The sequence below is a fragment of the Pogoniulus pusillus genome, unplaced genomic scaffold (genome assembly GCF_015220805.1).
Source record: "Pogoniulus pusillus isolate bPogPus1 unplaced genomic scaffold, bPogPus1.pri scaffold_58_arrow_ctg1, whole genome shotgun sequence".
Lineage (NCBI taxonomy): Eukaryota > Metazoa > Chordata > Aves > Piciformes > Lybiidae > Pogoniulus > Pogoniulus pusillus.
Genome location: NW_026974711.1, coordinates 744,670 through 765,643, shown reverse-complemented (window position 1 = coordinate 765,643; position 20,974 = coordinate 744,670). Strand labels below are relative to the sequence as shown.

At 64.0% G+C, this 20,974-nt stretch overlaps 2 protein-coding genes across 2 annotated transcripts; one reads left to right on the top strand and one right to left on the bottom strand.

Moving 5' to 3' along the window:
* Nucleotides 1–7,148: 7,148 nt before the first annotated feature.
* On the top strand, nt 7,149–14,178 carry NDUFA4L2 (NDUFA4 mitochondrial complex associated like 2). The gene is made up of 4 exons (XM_064141552.1): nt 7,149–7,242; nt 10,903–10,991; nt 13,602–13,662; nt 13,942–14,178. The coding sequence occupies exons 1-4, from the start codon at nt 7,186–7,188 to the stop codon at nt 13,996–13,998; spliced, it is 264 nt and encodes an 87-aa protein (XP_063997622.1). The 5' UTR covers nt 7,149–7,185; the 3' UTR covers nt 13,999–14,178.
* A 752-nt stretch (nt 14,179–14,930) lies between these two features.
* On the bottom strand, nt 14,931–20,690 carry SHMT2 (serine hydroxymethyltransferase 2). The gene is made up of 12 exons (XM_064141535.1): nt 20,596–20,690; nt 19,653–19,853; nt 19,451–19,530; nt 18,120–18,320; nt 17,948–18,029; nt 17,594–17,716; nt 17,359–17,498; nt 16,563–16,728; nt 16,391–16,490; nt 16,003–16,158; nt 15,624–15,731; nt 14,931–15,316 (listed from the first exon to the last, which is right to left on the bottom strand). The coding sequence occupies exons 1-12, from the start codon at nt 20,617–20,619 to the stop codon at nt 15,189–15,191; spliced, it is 1,509 nt and encodes a 502-aa protein (XP_063997605.1). The 5' UTR covers nt 20,620–20,690; the 3' UTR covers nt 14,931–15,188.
* Nucleotides 20,691–20,974: the final 284 nt, after the last annotated feature.

Genomic DNA, 20,974 nt, shown 5'->3' with positions numbered 1-20,974 from the left:
GAGCCTGGGCCGGTGTCGGGCCCGAGGCTGGCTCAGGTGCCGGTCCCGGTCCTCGACGGCCACAAGGGGGCGCCACAAGCACCCCGGAGGCCCTGGGGCGGCCTCGCGAGGAAGCGGTCCCGCGGGCACGTGCGTGCGCGCCCCCGGGGGGGGCGAGGTTGGAGGTGGGAGTCAGGACCCTGTGCGATGGGGGGGGGCTGGCATGTGCCCGGCCCGGGCCTGGGCGCTGCTGGCCCAGCAGCGGGCACCTCTCGGCTGCCTGCACGCCTGGCAGCTGCCGGTGCTGGCGGCCGTGTGCGTGGCGGCCGTGTGCGTGGCGGCCGTGTGCGTGGCGGCTGTGTGCGTGGCGCCTGTGCCTGTCTCGGCCCTGTGTGCGCGGCTCAGCTGTGTTCACGTCTCAGCCACCTACATACATCTCCCAGCCCTGCGTTCCTGTGTCCCAGCTGTGTGTTCCCATGTCCCATCTGTGTTCCCATGTCCCAGCCCTGTGTCCCTGTGTCCCAGCTGTGTCCCCACGTCCCAGCTGTGTGTTCCCATGTCCCAGCTGTGTTCCCATCTCCCAGCCCTGTGTTCCCATGTCCCAGCTGTGTCCCCACGTCCCAGCTGTGTGTTCCCATGTCCCAGCTGTGTGTTCCTCTATCCCAGCCCTGTGTTCCCATCTCCCAGTCCTGTGTCCCCACGTCCCAGCTGTGTGTTCCTCTATCCCAGCCCTGTGTTCCCGTGTCCCAGCCCTGTGTCCCCACGTCCCAGCTGTGTGTTCCTCTACCCCAGCCCTGTGTCCCCACGTCCCAGCTGTGTGTTCCTCTACCCCAGCCCTGTGTTCCCATCTCCCAGCCCTGTGTTCCCATGTCCCAGCTGTGTGTTCCTCTACCCCAGCCCTGTGTTCCTCCATCCCAGCCCTGTGTTCCCGTGTCCCAGCCCTGTGTCCCCACGTCCCAGCTGTGTGTTCCTCCACCCCAGCCCTGTGTTCCCGTGTCCCAGCCATGTGCTCACGTCGCGGCCATGTGCGCGGCGCCTCAGCCGTGCTCCCGGCAGCCGGCGTCTGGGTCCCCACCAGTGTCTTTGTCACGCCGAGGGAAGAGGCCATTATGTTTATTAAATCGCATGGCGGCAGCGTTCCCGCAACCGGCAGCTGCTGACCTCGGTTATTTATAAAGCAGCGCTGCAAATCGCAGCTCCGGGCTCGGCTTTTGCTTCACAGCATCACAGACAGAGCGAGGAAAAAAAGGAATCGATCTGGGGCCGGGGCCGGGGCCGAGGCTGTGCTGCTGGAGGGGTCGGCTCCAGGAAACGCCTCCGCGGCTGGGGGGGCACTGACGTGTGCCTGCCCCCGCCCCCTCCCCAAGCCGAGGCTACTACCTTGCAGTCTCAGCCCTCAGTGGTGGGGGGCAAGCTCCCTCCCCGCCCCCCACCCCTTCTCCAAACCCAGATGCCCAAAAAGGGCATCCTTAGGCGCTGGCTCAGGGGACAAGGGTGAGTGCCACCTTCCACAGCACGGCCAGGGGGGGGGTAGCAAAGTCTGGGGGCTTTGGGCTTGTGTGTGTGTCCCCCACGGGGGGCCAGCGAGTGGCTCTGCTGGTGCTGCTCAGCCAGCGGCCCGTGATTAATGGGGGGAATTAGGGTGATAATTAGTCCTTAAATGAAGGTGCCAGTTCCCAGTGACATGTGCCCGCCGCTGCCTGCGCTGCCTGATGGATGAGGCCAGGCCTGCTGGGCAGACAGGGGCGCTCAGAGGCAGGCAAGGAGGGTGGTGATGCCATGGAGATTGGCGACCTCACGAGGTGGCCGTGACGTAGTAGGGTGGTCGTGACGTCACTCACGAGCTCCGAGTGGGACAGCGCCGGAACGAGAGGGTCTGGCAGGGAGGGAAGGAGGGAGGGTGGTGGTTGCTCTGCCATTGCCTGGCTGTGCAGCTCCTCACGACATGTCACGACAGTGCTGAGCTGTGGTGCCCCCTGTGGAGCTGACGCTGCTGCTCAGCCTCACCAGCCCTAGGAAGGGTCCCTGTGAGTGATCCTGGGTGAGGGGTTCCAGGCAAGGGGTCCTGGTTGAGGGGTGCTGGCTGAGGGATTCCAGGCAGGAGGTCCTGGTTGAGGGGTGCTGGCTGAGGGATTCCAAGCAAGAGGTCCTGTTTGAGGGGTGCTGGCTGAGGGATTCCAAGCAAGAGGTCCTGGTTGAGGGGTGCTGGCTGGAGGATTCCAGGCAAGGGGTCCTGGTTGAGGGGTGCTGGCTGGAGGATTCCAAGCAAGGGGTCCTGGTTGAGGGGTGCTGTGCAGCAGCAGCAGCACCAGGACCATCCTCTTTGCTCCGCCCAGGATCCAGCCCCTTCTGCCCGGGCTGGGCCCCGTCCCGCGGCGCAGCTCCGAGGGGCCGTGGAGCCTCTCTGTTAATTCACCATTTAATTACTGACTGTTTGTTTATTGTTTGTTTGCTTTAGTGGGGATGAATTTTTTATGACGGCTTCCAGCACTCCCTGCCAAAACCCACTGAGATCTACAGCTCGGAGCAGAGCCTTAACGGGGGCAGGGTCCCCTCTGGCGGCGAGGGGTGACCCCCGTGTCAGCATCCCAGGGGGGCTTGGGCTGGTGACTCCCAGCTCTGGGTGTGGGGGTGAGAGGGGCACAACCAGTGGGTACCAGCTGTGGAGTCAGGGGGGCTGTGGGGCTGCTCCTGCAATGGTGAGGGGGTGATGAGGTGTGTGGAGCCAGGAAACCATGTGGGTAGTGGGGCACACGACCAGTGGGTACCAGCTGTGGTGTCAGGAAGGCTGTGGGCTGTGGGGCAGCTCCTGCAGTGGCAAGGGTGCCAGGAAACCATGTGGGCAGTGTGGCACACCACCAGTGGGTACCAGCTGTGGTGTCAGGAAGGCTGTGGGCTGTGGGGCAGCTCCTGCAGTGGCAAGGGTGCCAGGAAATCAGTTAGGCAGTGTGGCACACAACCACTGGGTACCAGCTGTGGAGTCAGGAAGGCTGTGGGGCAGCCCCTGCAGTGGCCAAGGTGCCAGGAAACCGTTTGGGCAGTGGGGCACACAACCAGTGGGTACCAACTGTGGTTCCAGGGAGGCTGTGGAGCAGCCCCTGCAATGATGAGGGTGCCATGAAACCCTTTGGGCAGTGGAGCACACGACCACTGGGTACCAGCTGTGGTGTTGGGGAGGCTGTGAGGCCGTGGGGCAGCCCCTGCAGTGGTGCTGTGGTGGGGGTGGGGGGTGGTTGTGTTGCTCCAGGAGGCTGGCTGGAGCTGCGTGGGGGTGGGGGTGGGCTGGGAGGCAGAGGAGCGGCGCTCAGGTGCAGGCACGTTCAAGCCCCCCGAGCTGCAGCATCTCCCATTAATGAAGCACTTCATCACCGCGGCGTGGCGCGGGGGGGGGTGGGGCGGGGGAGCACCCAATTCCGAGTGATAAATTCCCCCACGCCGGCCCCGCGCTCGCTGGCAGCAGCTCTGATTCTCCTTCATCTTGAATAATATTTTTGGAGTGGTTGTAAAATAACCCTGCCCAGCAGCTGCCAGCGCAGGCACCTCCACTGCCGGGTGTCCCCCACCTCCATTTGTCTTCTCAGCTCCCCACAGCCCCTCCCGAGGGGCCCACGCAGCAGACGTGCGTGTGAGCCTGCAGCCTCTCTGCTCCGGGTGTGCAGGTGTCTGTCTGCTCACAAAGGGGGAGGAGGGGGTGAGGGGGGGTCCGTGAGTCTGTGCCCCTGAGTGGAGTCCCCACCCCTGGAGGTGTTCCACAGAAACCTGTGGCTGTGGCACCTGGGGTTCAGTGGTGTTGGGTTGATGGTGGATTGGAGGAGCTCGGAGAGCCTCTCCAAGCACAGCAGTTCCATGTGCCCTGTGTGCAGGCAGGGACAGGTCTCGGTGCACACACACAGGTGTGGAGGTGCAGGCAGGGACAGGTCCCGGTGCACACACACAGGTGTGGAGGTGCAGGCAGGGACAGGTCTCGGTGCACACACAGAGGTGTGGAGGTGCAGGCAGGGACAGGTCCCGGTGCACACACACAGGTGTGGAGGTGCAGGCAGGGACAGGTCTCAGTGCACTCATGTGTGGAGGTGCAGGCAGGGACAGGTCCCGGTGCACACACACAGGTGTGGAGGTGCAGGCAGGGACAGGTCTCGGTGCACACACACAGGTGTGGAGGTGCAGGCAGGGACAGGTCTCGGTGCACACACACAGGTGTGGAGGTGCAGGCAGGGACAGGTCTCAGTGCACACACACAGGTGTGGAGGTGCAGGCAGGGACAGGTCCCGGTGCACACACACAGGTGTGGAGGTGCAGGCAGGGACAGGTCCCGCTGCACACACACGGGTGTGGAGGTGCAGGCAGGGACAGGTCCCGGTGCACACACACAGGTGTGGAGGTGCAGGCAGGGACAGGTCTCGGTGCACACACACAGGTGTGGAGGTGCAGGCAGGGACAGGTCTCAGTGCACTCATGTGTGGAGGTGCAGGCAGGGACAGGTCCCGGTGCACACACACAGGTGTGGAGGTGCAGGCAGGGACAGGTCCCGGTGCACACACACAGGTGCACGCAGAGCTGCCTGGCACACACACAGCTGTAGCTCTGTGTCGCAGCAGGGTCCCCATCCCTCTGCCCCCTCCCCACGCCTGCTGCTGGAATCCTGCTCTCTCCAGGAGGCGTTTCTGGGCTGTTTTCTCCTTGCCCAAAATCGCTGACCCATCGCCTGGGCTTGCTGCCAGCCGCGAACCAGCAGCTCCAGCAGCTCCAGCAGCTCCAGCAGCTCCTGCTTATTCCTCTTTCTGTGTCTCCCAGAGTGGGGAGGGTCTCACCATAGTCCCCTCAACTGCGCTGTCGAGCTTGAGCCCCTGCCAGGCTCCAGGGAGGGGACTGCAGGCAGCCTGCCATGGTTGGGGGTCGAGGGTTTGGGGAGGGGGGGTGGTCCCAAGCAGCTGTAACCAGCATGAAGAGAGAAACGCAGCAGAGAATTAAAGCGGCTCTTAATTACAGTCGTTAATGAGCATGGAGGCAGCTGGGCTCTGTGGGCAGGGAATCCCAGTGCAGCTCCAGGGGAAGTCCTGGGGAATTAGGAGCTGCACGGAGCTGGGATGCAAGGTGCTCCAAAGCAGGTCTGGCTGAGGTGGAACTGGGACACCTCCCCGTACAACACACACCCCACACCCCCCCCCCCCCCGGTGCTTCCTGGGGTCCTAACGCTGCTGGACACCCCCTTGGGATGCCTGCTGAGTGCTTTGGTGGGTGCCCTGCTCTGCCCTCCAGCTGCTGGTGACCACCACATCACCGCAGGGCTGCAAAGGAGTTGATGGGAAGGTGACAAGACCCTGTCCCCGCAAAAGATTCCCTTCCCCCCGCCCCGCCCGAGTTGGTGACAGTGCCACCGCTCCAGCGCCGCGGCAGCCGCCGGCAGCAGGGCACAGCAGAGGCCACGCGTGTCGTGGGCAGGATGCAGCGGCGGTGCCTCTGGGAGTGGCTCTTAATCAATCTCATCTCTAAACCCTAATTGGATCACCAAAGGCCTCCACACGGCGCCGCTGGCTGCGCTCAGCTCCTGCTGCTTCATTCCCAGCAGCTCCGGAGAAGTTTCTCCCCTTTGTCCTCTCAGACTCTGCTGGAAGCAAGAAGGAAGGGATTGGGGATGCTGAGCTGGGGCAGCGAGCTTGGGATGGGGGAGGCGGCTGGAGGCACTCAGAGGGATGGGGGAGGAGTGCAGGAGGGTCCTTGGGGTGCCTCAGGGCAAAGGTGCAAGGTTGGGGCTTGCAGGGCAGTGAGGAGATGAACTGCAGAGCTCTGTGTGTGTGCACATACAAGTGGGGGTGCTGAGCAGAGGTGTTCCCTGCCTGTCCATGCCTGTTCTCTGCCTGCCCATGTGTGTTCTGTCTGTCCATGCATGTTCCCTGCCTGTCCATGCGTGTTCCCTGCCTGTCCATGCATGTTCCCTGCCTGTCCATGTATGTTCTGCCTGTCCATGTGTGTTCCTTGCCTGTCCATGCATGTTCTCTGCCTGTCTGTGTGTGTTCCTTGCCTGTCCATGCATGTTCTCTGCCTGTCTGTGTGTGTTCCCTGCCTGTCCATGTATGTTCTGCCTGTCCATGCATGTTCCCTGCTTGTCCATGTAAGTTCTGCCTGTCCATGCCTGTTTCCTGCCTGTCCATGCCTGTTCCCTGCCTGTCCATGCCTGTTCTCAGCCTGTCCCTGTGTGTTCCCTGCCTGTCCATGCCTGTTCTCAGCCTGTCCGTGCCTGTTCCCTGCATGTCCATGCCTGTTCTCAGCCTGTCCATGCCTGTTCTCAGCCTGTCCCTGTGTGTTCCCTCCCTGTGCACACGTGTGTGTATCTATAGGGACAAAGACTCACCCATGGTGGGGGAGGGCAGTGGGGGGGGACACTGTCTTTTGACCACGAGCCCTCAGCTGAAGGTGCAGCTGCTGCTGTGCCTATCAGGTAAGTGGCACTGCCACCGTCACAGGTCACCTCCCCGTGCTGTGCCCTCAGCCACAGGCTGCCAGAGCACCACCAGTTGCCCCTTGCTAAGGGCCTGGCAGGCCCAGTCCCGGCTCTGGCCCAGCCTCCTGGCGGCTCGGTCCAGCTCCTCAGTCCTTTGTTAAGAACCAGTGGGTGCAAATTGTTTGGTTTCCATATGCAGAGCAGCAGCTGCTCCTGCCGGGCAGATCTGCATCACTAAATGTAAATTGGGTGTTATGCCATTTATCATGAGTGGGGGGGGCGGGGGGGGCGCTGCCGAGGGGAGGCAGCAAACATGGGCGAAGTTGTCATAACAAATCAGGCTTCTCATCCCTCGCCCTGGCAGCGAGGTGCAGGGGCAACCGCTGAAGGAGCTGAGCCAGGGGAGGGAAGGGGCTGATTGCTGGCTCGGAGAGGGGAAACTGAGGCACGAGTGGTGCCTCGGGCTGCAGCAGCAGCAGCAGCCTGTGAGCACCTCGGGAGTCCAAACCCCGAAGCTGGTAGCTGACGCAGTCACTGGGGCTCACCATGGGTTAGGGTGCAGCAGGCTCAGGATCTCACCTCAGCCTCCTCCTCCTCCTCCTCCTCCCAGTCCAGCCAGCAGCTTCCCTGGGCCGGGATGCTGGTCCCTGTCCCGCCCCGTCCCTCCCAGCCCCTCCGCAGACGCCTCCCTTGCGCCTCCTGCCCAGGCTCCATCCTCGGACAGCAGTCGGGAACCTGCCACGGCAGCCGGACCTTGCCTCGCCATGAAGGGTCCCCTGCTCGGAGCTATGTTCTCCCGGCATGTCAAGCGGCACCCCGGGGTGAGTCACCCCTCACCCCTCCAGGGACCCCCGCATTGCTCCCCACCCCTGTGCCTCTTCTCCTCCCAGGGACCCCCACAGGCTCTTTTCCCACCCTGTGCCTCGGGGATCTTTTCCTTCTCCACGTTCTTCTCTCTCCTTCCCTTCTTCCCCTGCCCTCCACGGCTCCCCTCTTGCCCCCGCTCCCCAGACCACTTCTCAGCCTCCTGGTCCAGCTCCCTGTGCCCTCCCCAGCTGCCCCTGCTTGCAGTGTACCCTTCATGCCACCCTCCCGGCTCTTGCAGCACCCCTCAGGGCAGCTGGGTGATCTCCCTGCTTGGCTGGAGGCTGCTGCTCCGTCTCCTCCTGCTGCTACACCCTGCTCGGGGGACACCTTTGGGAGGGTGGGAACAGAAATCGAGCCCCTTCCTCACTCATCTGGTAGCCCCAGCTTGGAAGTGTCACCTCCCAGCTGTCCTTTTAGCTCAGATCTGTCCCCATCCACTGCCCTCAACATCCCAAGCTGAGAGGTTTTGTACACAGCTGCTGAAACCCTCAGAAATGAGAGCCCCTTAGAGCTGGTGGCAGCTGGGTGAGGGTCCCTGAGGGTCCCAGGGCTGGCCTATGGATTCCCTCCTGCAGCAGCAGAGACCCAACCCTTGCCTGGAGGTCCCCAGTTCTCCCCCTCGCTTGTCCACACTTCCCAGTGACCTCCCTGGAGCCCTGGCAGGGGCTGTGGAGCATTGAGGAGTTGCAGGCTCTCACGTAAGCTGCTGGCAGCTGGGGTTGGGCTGGGTAGAGCAGCCAGGCTGGGGAGGATGCTGAGCCACGGCTGGGCAGCAGGACAGACAGACTCCTGCCTCATCGGAGGGCTCTGGCAGTGGGGGAGGGATCCAGGGCTATAGCAGGAGGCATCCTCGGCAGGGTTGCTCCAGCGAAAGGCAGGTTCCTGCCCTCTGCCAGCAGCCCAGGCTCAGGACAGATGGGTCCCCAGGGTGCCTGGGTGTGGGTGGATGGACAGATGGCAGAGGCCAGGGCTTCTGTGCCCTCCTCAGGACACTGCTGCGTGTTTCTGGGTGCAGAAGAGGGGGGCTTGGGGCTTGATGCCACCACGGTTTGCCAAGCTGTCAAACAAAAGGCTGTGTCTGACATGGAGAGGAGGGGGGCACAGAGAGCCCCCAAACAGTCTGTGTGCAATGGGGCTGGTGCTGAGTGCCTGCCGAGTGCTGCTCAGCAGGATGAGTGCTGGGGCAGTTCTGGCTGTGCCATCCATCACACACCATCAGCTGCAGCTCACGCCGGGGGGGGCACATCAGCACTTTCACCTGGCAAGAGGCAGTCATAGCACAGTGTGCTCAGCTGCCTGCCCGCCTGGCAGCGACCAGTGCCCCAGGCAGGGAGGTGCAGCACCGCTGGGCCATCACAGGAGCCTGGCATGGCGGTCCGGGGGTGGGGGCTGCACTGCTCAGTAGGCACCATTTGGGCACTTGGCAGAGCTCAGTGCTGCATCACATCATCCACTCACCTTGGCATGTGGTCCTCTGCCAAGGAACCTCACCCTGGCATGAGGGTCCCATCCTGTCCAGGCACAGAGCCCCCTCCTCACCTGGTGGTTTTCTGCTTCCCGCTGGTTTTGTAGCCAGGACAGTGGGAGCACAGAGTCAGACCCTCACCCTGGCAGAGTGGTGCCAGCTCTCTGTCAGGTCACTTGAGTGTTGGCTGGGGCCGTGGTGGGACTGGGGGGGGGGTCCGTGAGAGCAGTGCAGCTCCGACCTCGCTCCCATGAGGTCCCCAGGAGCAGGGTTAGGAGGTAAAAGCTGCACACACGCAGCAGCAGCAGCAGCAGCGCTGAGACTCCACAGGCTTCGGGCGGAGCTCTCCACGCATCCTGTTTATTTGTGTGCCAGTCTTGAAGGGGGCACCTGCAGCTCCAGAGCCCCTCTGCTGCTGCAGGAGCTGCTCCCCCAGCTCCCCCTTATCCTTAACTCTTCCCAGGCATTAATTACCCAGAAGGTGTCGGCAGCAGATGGTGAGACTGAACCTCTCGCCCCAAATCTCCTCCAGCAGACACCGCAATTCCCGGCGCAATTCCCGGCGCTGCGGAGCTCCTCTTGATTAGCCTGAGCGGCTGGGCAGAGGCCACTGCCAGATCCTCCTGGCACCTGGCCGCACACGGCGCAGAAGATCATTAGCCACTGATGCCTCCAACCTCCCAGGCTGGTGCTGGCACCCGCCCGATGCTCCATCAGCTGGCAGAGCGCAGAGAGCTGCTTGGCTTGACAATGAGGGTGGGGAGACACTGGCACAGGTCGTCCAGGGAGGTTGTGGCTGCCCCCTCCCTGGAGGTGTTCAAGGCCAGGCTGGATGAGGCTGGTGAGAGGTGTCCCTACCCATGGCAGGAGGTTGGCACTGGATGATCTTTAAGGTCCCTTCCAACCCAACCCATTCCAGGGTCCCCTCTTTGTCATGCTTTAGAGTCACCCCCACCTCACCCTCATCCAAGTGGGGAAACTGAGTCCCAGCATTATGCTTGGAGATGGTTTTTTTTAGTGCTCAAGCTGCCGAGCAGAGCTACAAACCTAACCCGGGGCGGGGGGGGGGGGTGGCTCGGGGGGTGGCATTGGAAGCAGCACAGCTCTCACGGCACCGCCAGCCCCGCTCCCGGCTAATGGGCACGGCGAGGCCCCGGCCGCGTTCACCCTCCCAGGGGCACAGCTTGGCGGGAGGTTCATTAGGCTCTGGCTGTCTTCCCTGGCACGGGGGGATTGGGGAGGGCTGTGGCAATTTAGGGGAGGTCAAAGCAGCCTTGGAATTGAGGCCGCGTCCCCCTGGGCAGCAGGGGATTGGCAGCGGCGGCGCCGATCAGAAGATGGAGCTGGTGGCCTCGCAAAGTGTGATTGGAGCCTTTGTGTGCACGGAGCCAGGAGAGGGCATCTCCTGCCTGCAAGGATGGCTGCTGGGGGGTGGCACTCAGTGCCCCCCATGCTATGCTGGCACCGTATCCCCCAGACTTGCTCTGGACCCAGCTGCTCAGCCACTGGTGTGATGTCTGGTCCCAGTGCATCCCAGCCCATCCTTGGTGGGGGTTTAGGGGCAGAGGAATTGAACCCTCCTGATCTTGGTGTTTGGGGGTGGGTGGGTGGGTGTGTGTGGAGGGGGGGGTGTATGCAGTGTCCGGGGGTGGGAACAGCAAACCTGCTGGTGTAGGCAACGTGACTCAGGGTCAAACCCTGCCCATGCTCCAGCCCTGTGCCAGGCAGTGACCAAATCCCTTGGGGAGGAATCATTGGTGGAGGAATCATTGGTGGAGGAATCGATGGAGGCTCAAGCAGTGGGCATTGCAGACACCAGGAACCTCAGCCCCTCGCCCCCAGCCGTGCCAGGCAGCACAGGCACCGGGCAGCAGCAGGCAGCAATTCCTCATTCCAAATCCAATTCCTCTCCAGCACGAGCCGATTTTTCTCTCCCTCTTTTAATTCAGTCACTCAGGCTGACAGCTACACTGTGTACTGCAGCCTGGCTACAGGATTGCTGTGCCACACTCCCCTGTAAATCTCCCGGGTGTCAGCTCTGCCTTTCACTCTCTGCTCGCCCTGATAAATATTCATTTTATTGGGGTATTTTTCATTTTTCTCTCTCTCTTTCTCTCTCTCTCTCTCTCTCCTCTCTCTCTCCCTGCAGCTCATTCCCCTCATTGGCTTCATCAGCGTTGGCATGGGCAGTGCTGTCCTCTACTTGCTGAGGCTGGCCCTGTACAGCCCTGATGTCAGGTATGGGTTGGAGTGCTCATGGATGCCCCTGGAGCACCCACTTGGAGCCCTTCATCATCCCTCCAGCACTCTGGGCAGCTCTTGGGCACCCATGCTGCTGGGCACCCCTCAGGCACCCACCTCATGAGCATGGGCTCCCCTGAAGCATGCATTCTGCACCCCTGGGCACCCATTGGGCACACTGCTCCGTGTCCCTGCAGCTGGGAGTTTGATGCCCAGCAGCAGCAAATAGGTGTTGGGGCACACAGGATGCCTGGGCACATTGTGACACCTTCATGGCGATGGGGACAGAGGAGGGTGACAAGGACAGATGGGTTGGTGACAGGGCAGATAAAAGCAGAATGAGACCAATGGAGCTGGGGAGAGAGTGCAGGGAGAGAGGGACTGAGAGAGGAGTGGGGATCCGGTGAGATGGGTGGAAAGAGGGAGAAGGAATGGGGAGAGAAAGAGCAAAGGAGAGAAGGATGGAAGGAATGGATGGGAACAAAGCAGCCTGTAAGGATGAATGGGGAGGGGGAGGAGGTGTAAGGATGGCAGGCTGGGGGCAGAGGGATGGATTGGCACAGGACACTGTGCCACATGAGCTGGGTTTTCCTTGGTAGCTCCACGGCCCCCCCCACAGCTCCCCAGAGCTCCCCACAGCCCCCCACAGCCACAGCATCCCCAGGACAAGGGTGAATGGAGAGGAGGAATGGAGTGGCACAGGACACTGTGCCACATGAGCTGGGTTTTCCCTGGTAGCCCCCACGGCCCTCCACAGCCCCACGGCCCCGCAGCTCCCCACAGCCCCCCCACAGCCGCAGCGTCCCCGGGGCAGCTGCAGGATTTGTTTGCTCCCAGGGAAATGCTCCCTGGTTCCATGTGCCAGCCGCTGCCCAGGGGGCTCGGCTCGGCAGTTGGCAGATCCAAGCACCTCGGCTTCGATGGTGCAGTCGCGGGGCTGTGAGTGCGTACGTGTGAGGGGGCACAGGCACAGCAGCACCCCCCCAGCGCGTCAGTGCCATTAGACGGCTCCAGGGGTCTGCACTGGCAGCGCAACCCCCCCACGCCCACGCCCACGCCCACGCCCCGGCCCGGCCGTGCTCGCACACACGCGAGACTCTTCCCGGATGGAAAATTCTGCTCTCGGCCAGCGCCGGAGGAGAGCAGCGGAGGGGGGAGAGGGGCAGGCAGGAGCAGGTCCCTCCGGGGACCCATCCCACGGCTTCGCTGAGCCTCCGCGGCCCCTCCCGGGACAAGACGGGACGGGACGGGACGGGACGGGACGGGACGGGACGTGCGCTCCTCGGGAAGGCTGCGGCCGGCGTCAGCCCGCCCGGGCCCTTGCCTTGCACATTCCCAACCCTTGCACATTCCCAACCCTTCCACATTCCCAACCCTTGCACATTCCCAACCCTTCCACATTCCCAACCCTTGCACACTCCCAACCCTTCCACATTCCCAACCCTTGCACATTCCCAACCCTTGCACACTCCCAACCCTTCCACATTCCCAACCCTTGCACACTCCCAACCCTTGCACACTCCCAACCCTTCCACATTCCCAACCCTTGCACACTCCCAACCCTTGCACATTCCCAACCCTTGCACATTCCCAACCCTTGCACACTCCCAACCCTTCCACATTCCCAACCCTTGCACATTCCCAACCCTTGCACACTCCCAACCCTTCCACATTCCCAACCCTTGCACATTCCCAACCCTTGCACACTCCCAACCCTTCCACATTCCCAACCCTTGCACACTCCCAACCCTTGCACATTCCCAACCCTTGCACATTCCCAACCCTTGCACATTCCCAACCCTTGCACACTCCCAACCCTTCCACATTCCCAACCCTTGCACATTCCCAACCCTTGCACACTCCCAACCCTTCCACATTCCCAACCCTTCCACATTCCCAACCCTTGCACAATCCCAACCTTTGCACACTCCCAATGTTTCCACACTCCAAACCTTTCCACACTCCCCACCCTTGCACATTCCCCACCCTTCCATACTCCCAACCCTTGCACACTCCCAACCCTTGCACATTCCCAGCCCTTCCACACCCCTAACACTTCAATATTCCCAATTCTTGCACACGGAGTGGATGAGGTCTGGGAGCTCAGGGAGGCTCTGGGGCCAGAGGAGAGTGGCAGAGCAGGCAGTGCCCCCTCCCCCTTCCCGGTCCCCCTCTCCCCCAGCTCCAGGCGGGGGTGCAGCAGGGCAGTGCCCACAGCCGCGCTGGCTGTGGTGGGGGGGGAGGGGGCAGGCCGATGTGCACTCCCGCACGTACACCTCGGGCCAGCCTTGAGCCAGGGCGGCTGCCAGGCTGCGGTTTGGCTGAGTCAGGACACGGCTGTGGCACAGCCAGGACCGGGATGCTCTGGGAGCAGCCTCATGGGACCCCTTGGGTCTGACCTCCCCCGCCCCAGCTCCACACCGCGGGCTGGGGAGGGACTTGGAGTGACCTGGTGAGAGCCTCCCACCAGCCTGCCCACCCCAGCAGAAGCCAGGAGGGGACTGTGCTGGCACCTGGGGTCATTTTTGCAGGGAGATGGGGCTGGGGGGGAGGCTTTTCTACCCCCACCCCCCTTGCAGGTGCTGATGGTGCCCCCCAACCTTGCAGCTGGGACCGAAAGAACAATCCTGAGCCCTGGAATAAGCTGAGCCCCACGGACCAGTACAAAGTGAGCACTGGGGGGGTGGGGGTCCTGGCACCGTGGGGCTGGCTGGGTGGAGGGGTGTGGAATTGCCACGTTCAGGGCAAGACCTGGCATCTTCCTCGGGGAAGGGGCAGAGGTGGCAGCACCCTGAGCCCTCCAGCTCTGTGTGCCCAGAGTCTGGGGGAGGAGGGGGGGGGGGGGGGATGAATGCTGACTTTCCCCCAGCCAAGGCCAGGCTGCAGCAGTGGCTGAGGATGGGAGGGGGCTGCAGGACCCTCTCAGCCCCACCCTCCCCTTCTCCAGTTCCTGGCAGTTTCCACTGACTACAAGAACCTGAAGAAGGAGCGCCCCAGCTTCTGAGCTGCCCCCCCCAGGTCTGATGTGCTGGGGCAAGGAAAAATGTGCCCCCCCACACACACCTCCAGCAGCACCCCTCCAGCTCCATGGCAGTCACCACGCATCCATCTGCTTCTTCAGCACCCCCAAACCTTGGGGCTGTGGGTCCCCCCCCAAATAAACACATCACTGTGGGTGCCACAATACCCCCACAAGGTGCCACGGGGCAGCAATAAACGGGGAGGGGGGCAGAGGGCAGGGTGTGGTGGGTGGATGCTGAGTGTCACTTCCCAGGCTCACAAGCACAGGGGACATTGTGTGTGTGTCCCTCTCCCGTGAGGAAGGCTGAGCTGGGGGTTCCCAGCCTGCTGCAAGCAGCATTTCCGCTCTCCCACGCTCCTGGGGCTGCCTGGGGACCACCCTGCCCCCAACCCCCCCACCCCCCCCCAGAGATAAAGAGACCTTTGGGGCCAAGGGAAGATCACAGCTTGGCCTTTGCCAGATGTGGGGGGTGTGAGGGGGTGAATCCTGCCTGGTGCTGTTTGGTTTGGCCAAGGTCATGTTGGGAGCTCCTGGCCAGATGACCTGGAAGAGTGTGGAAACGCCAGGGGGGTGCGCCGGGGGAGGTGTGCCAGGAGGTATGCCGGGGGGGTGTGCCGGGGGTGTGTGTGCCAGGGCAACGTGCCAGCGTGGATGTGCTGGGATGATAGGCAGTGCCACAGGGAGCAAGAGAGGCTTGGCCAGGCTCGGGGAGGGAGGGGGGGGGAGGTGTCTGCATCTCACAGCAGGGAGAGCAGCTGGGTCACAGCCCCACTCCCACACCCATCCCAGTCTGGGGCACGACCATGGGCAGTGAGACACAGAGCTCTGTGCCCACCCTCCCAGCACCCTGGCACTGTCCCCAAGGACACTGTCACCAGCCCAGTTCAGCACCCACAGATCTCTGTGCCATCAGCTTCTGCCCCCACTTTTATTAGCCTCACCCCCCAGGTAGAAAAGTGCAAGAGTTGGACAGAGGGCACAAGGCTGGAGCCAGGTCTGGTCCCTCCCCCATCAGCATCTCCTTGGGTTAGGGGGGGGGACCCTCTGTCCCCTAACACTGACAGCAGGATGTAGGGGCTGTCCCCACCCCAGGACGCCAAAGGTGCTGGTGGGGAAGGCAGAGGGGAAGGTCAAGGCTCCCCCACAGCCCCCCAGGTGCCCCAGCCCCGTGCTCAGTGGTCGCTGAAGCCTGGCATGGGGAAGGCACGGGCGAAGCTCTCCACACGCTGGCGCAGCTGTGCCAGGCGCTGCTGCGTCCCAGGGTCCTGCAGCAGGAAGCTCTTGAAGTCCTGCAGCTTGCCTGTGGGTGAGGTGGGCAGAGGGTGAGAAGGTGCCCCCCGGGTTGGGCACTGGGGAGGGGAGGCCACAGTTGGAACCCTGGGGTCAGCTTCGGGCTCCTTGCTCCCAGGCGGACACCGAGCGGCTGAGCGGAGCCAGGGAGGGGCAATGGAGCTGGGGAGGGGTCTGCAGAGCAGGGTTGGGCTCAGGGAGCTTCACCAACCTCAACGACTGCAAAGGGGGAGGCTGGCAGACGCTTGGGGCACAATCCCTGCACCCCCAAAAGTCCAAGGAGGGGAATGGGGGAGACCCCAGCCCAGGTCACTCACTGGTTTTGCTCTTGACATCCAGGGCCAGGTTGATGCCCTCATCGATGAAGGCTACGACCTTCTGGAAGTCCTCCTCACGGAAGTGGCGGGAGGTCAGGGCAGGGGCACCTGGGGGGATGCAGCCCATGACGGGAGGGAGCCTGTCAGGGCTGGGAGCTGCTCGGAGTGGGCACAAAAGCCAACCCCACCACGGCTCTGCCCAAGTCCCGGCCCCCATGGGACCTTGTGCCCAGTCTGAGCCAGGAACCAGCTCCAAATTCCCACCCTGGAGCCCTCAGAGAGAGGTGAAACTGAGAGGGGATGCCCTGGGGTGAAGGCTGGGGAGGCCCCCAGGGAAGGGGCTGGGTGGGGGGCAGGAGGACCACCCCCCAGGCCTCACCCAGGCGCAGCCCCCCCGGCGTGAGCGCGCTCCGGTCCCCGGGGCAGGTGTTCTTGTTGGCAGTGATGGAGACGAGCTCCAGCACCCGCTCTGCCCGTGCCCCATCGATGCCCTTGGGCCGCAGGTCCACCAGCACCAGGTGGTTGTCTGTGCCACCTGGGGAACAAAGGAAGGGGGTGAGGAAACCCCTCAGCACCCCTCCTCCACCCTGCCACATCCCAGCCCCTTCCCTGCACCCCCAGTCCACCTCCCAAGCCCTGTCCTGCCTTGCACCCCCATCCTCTGCCCCCCAAAGCCACGCTGGGCACCAAGGGCAAGCGGTGCCACTTGTGACCTGCTGCAGCCTCACCCCTCCTTGCCCCCAGAGGCACAGGGCAAGGGGCACTACCTGACACCAGGGTGTAGCCACGCTGGAGCAGGGCCTGTGCCATGGCTTTGGCGTTCTTCAGGACCTGCTGGCAGTACTGCTGGAACGCTGGCGAGCTGGCCTGAGAGGGGGCACGGCGTCAGAGTGGGGCCTGGGCCACACCCAGCCCCGAGCCCCCCACCCTGGCACAGACCTGCTTGAGTGCCACAGCCACGGCGGCGATGGCATGGTTGTGTGGCCCCCCCTGCAGCGAGGGGAAGACAGCAAAGTTGATCCTGTCCTCCAGGTCGTAGAGGGTCTCCTTGCCTGTCTTCTTGTCCACCCAGCGCACGCCCTTGCGGTAGAAGATCAGCCCTGACCTGCGGGCAAGAGACAACTGAAGCTGCTCCTCCTGCCTGTCACTGCCCCCGGGCACCGTGAGGCAGCACCGACACCACTGCCACCCTCCCATGGACTCCTCTGCTCTGCCACCCTCCCAGGGACACCCCTGCTCTGCTACCCTCCCGTGGGTCTTCTCTGCTCTGCCACCCTCCCGTGGATTCCTCTGCTCTGCCACCCTCCCGTGGGTCTCTCCTGCTCTGCCACCCTCCCTTGGACTCTTCTGCTCTGCCACCCTCCCGTGGGTCTCTCCTGCTCTGCCACCCTCCCTTGGACTCTTCTGCTCTGCCACCCTCCCGTGGGTCTCTCCTGCTCTGCCACCTTCCTGTGGACTCCTCTGCTCTGCCACCCTCCCATAGATCCCTCTGCTCTGCCACCCTCCCATAGATTCCTTTGCTCTGTCACTCTCCTGTGGGTCTCTCCTGCTCTGCCACCCTCCCAGGGATCCCTCTGCTCTGCCACCCTCCCGTGGGTCCCTTTGCTCTGTCACTCTCCTGTGGGTCTCTCCTGCCCTACCACCCTCCCGCTCAGCTCTGGCCCCAGAAGTGCCACATCTGCCCTGTGACCACGCCGCACCCTGCGGAGGAGGTGGCAGCAGGGCACAGCCTCACCTGGCACCGCGCAGGGTCTTGTGCGTGGTGCTGGTGACCACATCGGCGTGCTCGAAGGGCGAGGGGATGACCTTGGCTGCCACCAGCCCGCTGATGTGTGCCATGTCTGCCAGCAGGTAGGCCTTCACCTCGTCACACACCTGGGGACACTGCGAGTCACAGCTGTCCCCACGGCCAGGGGCAGGCAGTGACCAGCCTGGAGCTGCTGCAGAGGGTGGCAGTGCCCAGCACCCACCTTCCTCATGCGAGCGTAGTCGATGAGCCGGGCGTAGGCGCTGGTGCCAGCGATGACCAGGCGGGGACGGAAGAGCCTGGCTGTGACCTCCAGCTGCTCATAGTTGATCAGCCCCGTGGCTGGCTGTGAGGGACAGACAGACAGACAGAGCTCGCTGAGGCACCTGAGCCTCCTCTGTCCCCAGCCCCTCGCACAGCATCTTTGGCTCCCAAGCCCACCGCGGCAGCGGCATGGAGTTGGAGGACACTGGGAGGGGAGGGCAGAGGATGGCAGAGCAGCTTGGGCACCTCAGGGGCACCACAGGGTCAGCAGCTTGGCCAGCAGACCCCCTCCTGCCCCCACTCCATGGCTCACATCAAGTTTGTAGGGCATGGACTCGAAGAAGATGGAGGTGGCAGAGATCCTCTTGACGTCCGACATGTAGCCGTGGGTGAGGCTGCAGGAGAAGGCAGAGAGGGGCAGGGTGAGGCTGGACCCCACCCTGGGGCACACAGCAGGCTGCAGGCGCCCCCCCCCCTCTACGCACTGGCCCCCGTCGGGCAGGTCCAGCCCCATCAGGCGGTCGTGGGGCTGCAGCAGGGCTGTGTAGGCTGCGAAGTTGGCAGGGGACCCCGAGTAGGGCTGGACGTTGACCCCCCAGCGGGCAGGGTCCAGGTCGAAGGCCTCCAGAGCCCTCTGCTCGCAGAGCAGCTCGATCTGATCCACCACCTCCGCTCCGCCGTAGTACCTGCAGGGGGGAGGGGACCACAGAGCGGAGCAGGTTGGAAGAGACCTCCAGGATCACCTAAGCCTCATCCACTAAACCCTGGCACCACTCAGTCTCCTCTTCAACACCTCCAGGGCAGGGCACTCCCTGGGCAGCCCATTCCAATGCCAGTCTCTCTTCCCTCTTCCTAACATCCAGCCTGAACCTGCCCTGGCACAGCTTGAGGCTGAGTCTTCTCTGTCCCTTGGGTGCCTGGCACAAGAGACCAACCCCAGCTGGCAACAACCTCCTTTATGGTAGTTGTAGAACTGCTGACAAGGGCCTAGGTCTGGGCTCCCCAGGTCAAGGGAGGCAGGGAACTGCTGGAGAGAGTCCAGGGGAGGCTGGGAAGGTGCTGAAGGGCTTGGAGCAAAGGCTGAGAGCCTGGAGAAGAGCCTCTCCGTGCTGCCATTCTGGGATTAATCTTTCTTGCAGCCCAGTCCCAGCTGCAGGAGGACCTCTGATGCCACCAGTGCCCTCCTGCCTCACATCAGCACCCTCCAGTCACCCACCAGCACTCTCCTGCCCCCCCCCCCAGCACCCTCCTGTCCCCCACTAGCACTCTCCTGCCCCTCACCAGCATCCTCCTGCATCCACCAGCAACCTCCTGTCCCCCACCAGCACTCTCCTATCACCATCAGCACCCTCCTGCCCCCCACCAGCACCCTCCAGCCCCCCACCAGCACACTCCTGCACCCCTCAGCACCCTCCTGCCCCCATCAGCACCCTCCAGCTGCCCACTAGCACACTCCTGCAGCCACCAGCACCCTCCAGCCCCACACCAGCACACTCCTGCACCCATCAGCACCCTCCTGCCCCCATCAGTACCCTCCAGCCCCCCACCAGCACACTCCTGCCCCCATCAGCACCCTCCAGCCCCCCACCAGCACACTCCTGCAACCACCAGCACACTCCTGCCCCTCACCAGCACCCTCCTGCCCCCCCCCGAACTCTCCTGTCCCCCACCATCACTCTCCTGCCCCCATCAGCACCCTCTTGCCCCTCACCAGCACCCTCTTGCTCCCCACCAGCACCATCCTGCTCCTCACCAGCACTCTCCTGGCCCCCAACAGCACCTTCCTGCCCCCCCCAGCACCCCCCTACCCTCTCACCTCTTGCCAGGGTACCCCTCTGAGTACTTGTTGTTGAGGCAGGATCCCAACGCCTCCAGCGCTGCCCTGCTGCAGAAGTTCTGGGGGGAGAGAGGGGAGTGGGGCACAAAAGGGGCTCAGAGCTGTGCCAGCAGAGCCCCCACCTCAGCAGGGGTACCCCAGGACCACCACCAGCCCCTGCCCCAAGCAGCCCAGACCCCACCTCAGAGGCGATGAGCTCCAGCCCCCGGCACTGCCGATCCTTCTCCTTCTGGACCAGGCTCCAGACCTCGGGATCGCTCTCGGCCAGGCTCTCCTGCCCCGTCCAGCCTGGCACATGCCCGGGGGCAGCTGCCGCGGCGGTGCCATGCTGTGCCCTCCGGCTGCTGCCAGCGGTCACCCGACCACCACATCGCTGCAGAGCCTGCAAAGGACATCGATGGGACACCCCCCCCCCCCCCCAAAGCTACCCCCCAGACCAGGGAGGTGACAGTGCCAGGAGCAAGACCCCAGAGCCACCCTGCAGGGTGGGCACATGGGGACCCTCCTCCCTGTGCCGCTGGGGGGGGTGCCCTGGGGGTCTCCCACTTGTTCCCCATCAACCGAGGGGGGGCTAACTGGTGCCCGGGTGATGTAACCGCCGCTGCCTCGTTGCATCACCCGCGGGCCCGCGGGCACTGGGCAGGAGCCAAGGTCGGCGGCGGTGATTGCCCCGGTACCGGGGACTCTGAGACGGATGCAAAGTCCACCGGGGGGGGACAGCTGGGCTGGGGAGGGGACACAACACGGGAACGGGGACCGGGGCTGGGGGAGGGGGCGGAGGGGGCAGCACTGCTCAGACCCTCACCGGGCAGAGCTGCGGGTGTGGGGCAAAGCGAGGAACCGGGAGAAGTTAGGCAGAGAGCCACCGGGCACCGGGAGACCTCGTGGCTAGCTGGACCCCCCCACACACACACACACCGCCCCGTTCCCCTCCGCGACGGGCACCGGGACCCCACTATGAGCACCAAAACACGCCGGGGGCTCGGATACCCTACGGGCACCGGGAACCTCCCAGTTACCGGGACCCCTTTCCGGGTGTTGGAACACACTGGGGGCACCGGGGCAGCCCCGCGGATACCGGGACACCCCCGCCCCGGGACCCCCTGCCCAGCTCCGTGCCTCACCCTGCCCAGGCGGAGCGGCCACATCGCGGTTGGCGCTGCCGGCGGCTCCCGGCCGGCTCCCGGTGCCGCTCCCGCTCCCCGCCCCGGCCCCGCCCCCACCGGGGCCGCCGCGCGAGCGCTGCCGGGGCGGGGCCAAGAGGCTGCCGGTAGCGCGGGGGCTGATGGGAAGGCGGAGGTGCAGCGGCAGTGCCCCCCCCCCCCCCCCCCCCCCCCGCCAAACGGGGGTGCCCCGACCATGACCCCTCCACATCCATCCCTGACCTTCACCCCCGCATCGCGAACTCTGGCCGCCCCCGCCCCCCCATCCCTGCCCCCCGCACCCCAATTCCCATCCCCCCGCACCCCCATCCCTGCCCTCTGCACCCCAATTCCCATCCCC

Excerpts from the sequence above, each read along its gene's own strand:
- NDUFA4L2 (XM_064141552.1), top strand. The coding sequence starts at position 7,186 with ATGAAGGGTCCCCTGCTCGGAGCTATGTTCTCCCGGCATGTCAAGCGG. Across the intron at positions 7,243-10,902 it reads ATGTCAAGCGGCACCCCGGG|CTCATTCCCCTCATTGGCTT; the intron begins GTGAGTCACCCC and ends CTCTCCCTGCAG. Across the intron at positions 10,992-13,601 it reads CTGTACAGCCCTGATGTCAG|CTGGGACCGAAAGAACAATC; the intron begins GTATGGGTTGGA and ends CCAACCTTGCAG.
- SHMT2 (XM_064141535.1), bottom strand. The coding sequence starts at position 20,619 with ATGTGGCCGCTCCGCCTGGGCAGG. Across the intron at positions 19,854-20,595 it reads GGCCGCTCCGCCTGGGCAGG|GCTCTGCAGCGATGTGGTGG; the intron begins GTGAGGCACGGA and ends TGTCCTTTGCAG. Across the intron at positions 16,491-16,562 it reads TGGCTGTGGCACTCAAGCAG|GCCAGCTCGCCAGCGTTCCA; the intron begins GTCTGTGCCAGG and ends GCCCCCTCTCAG.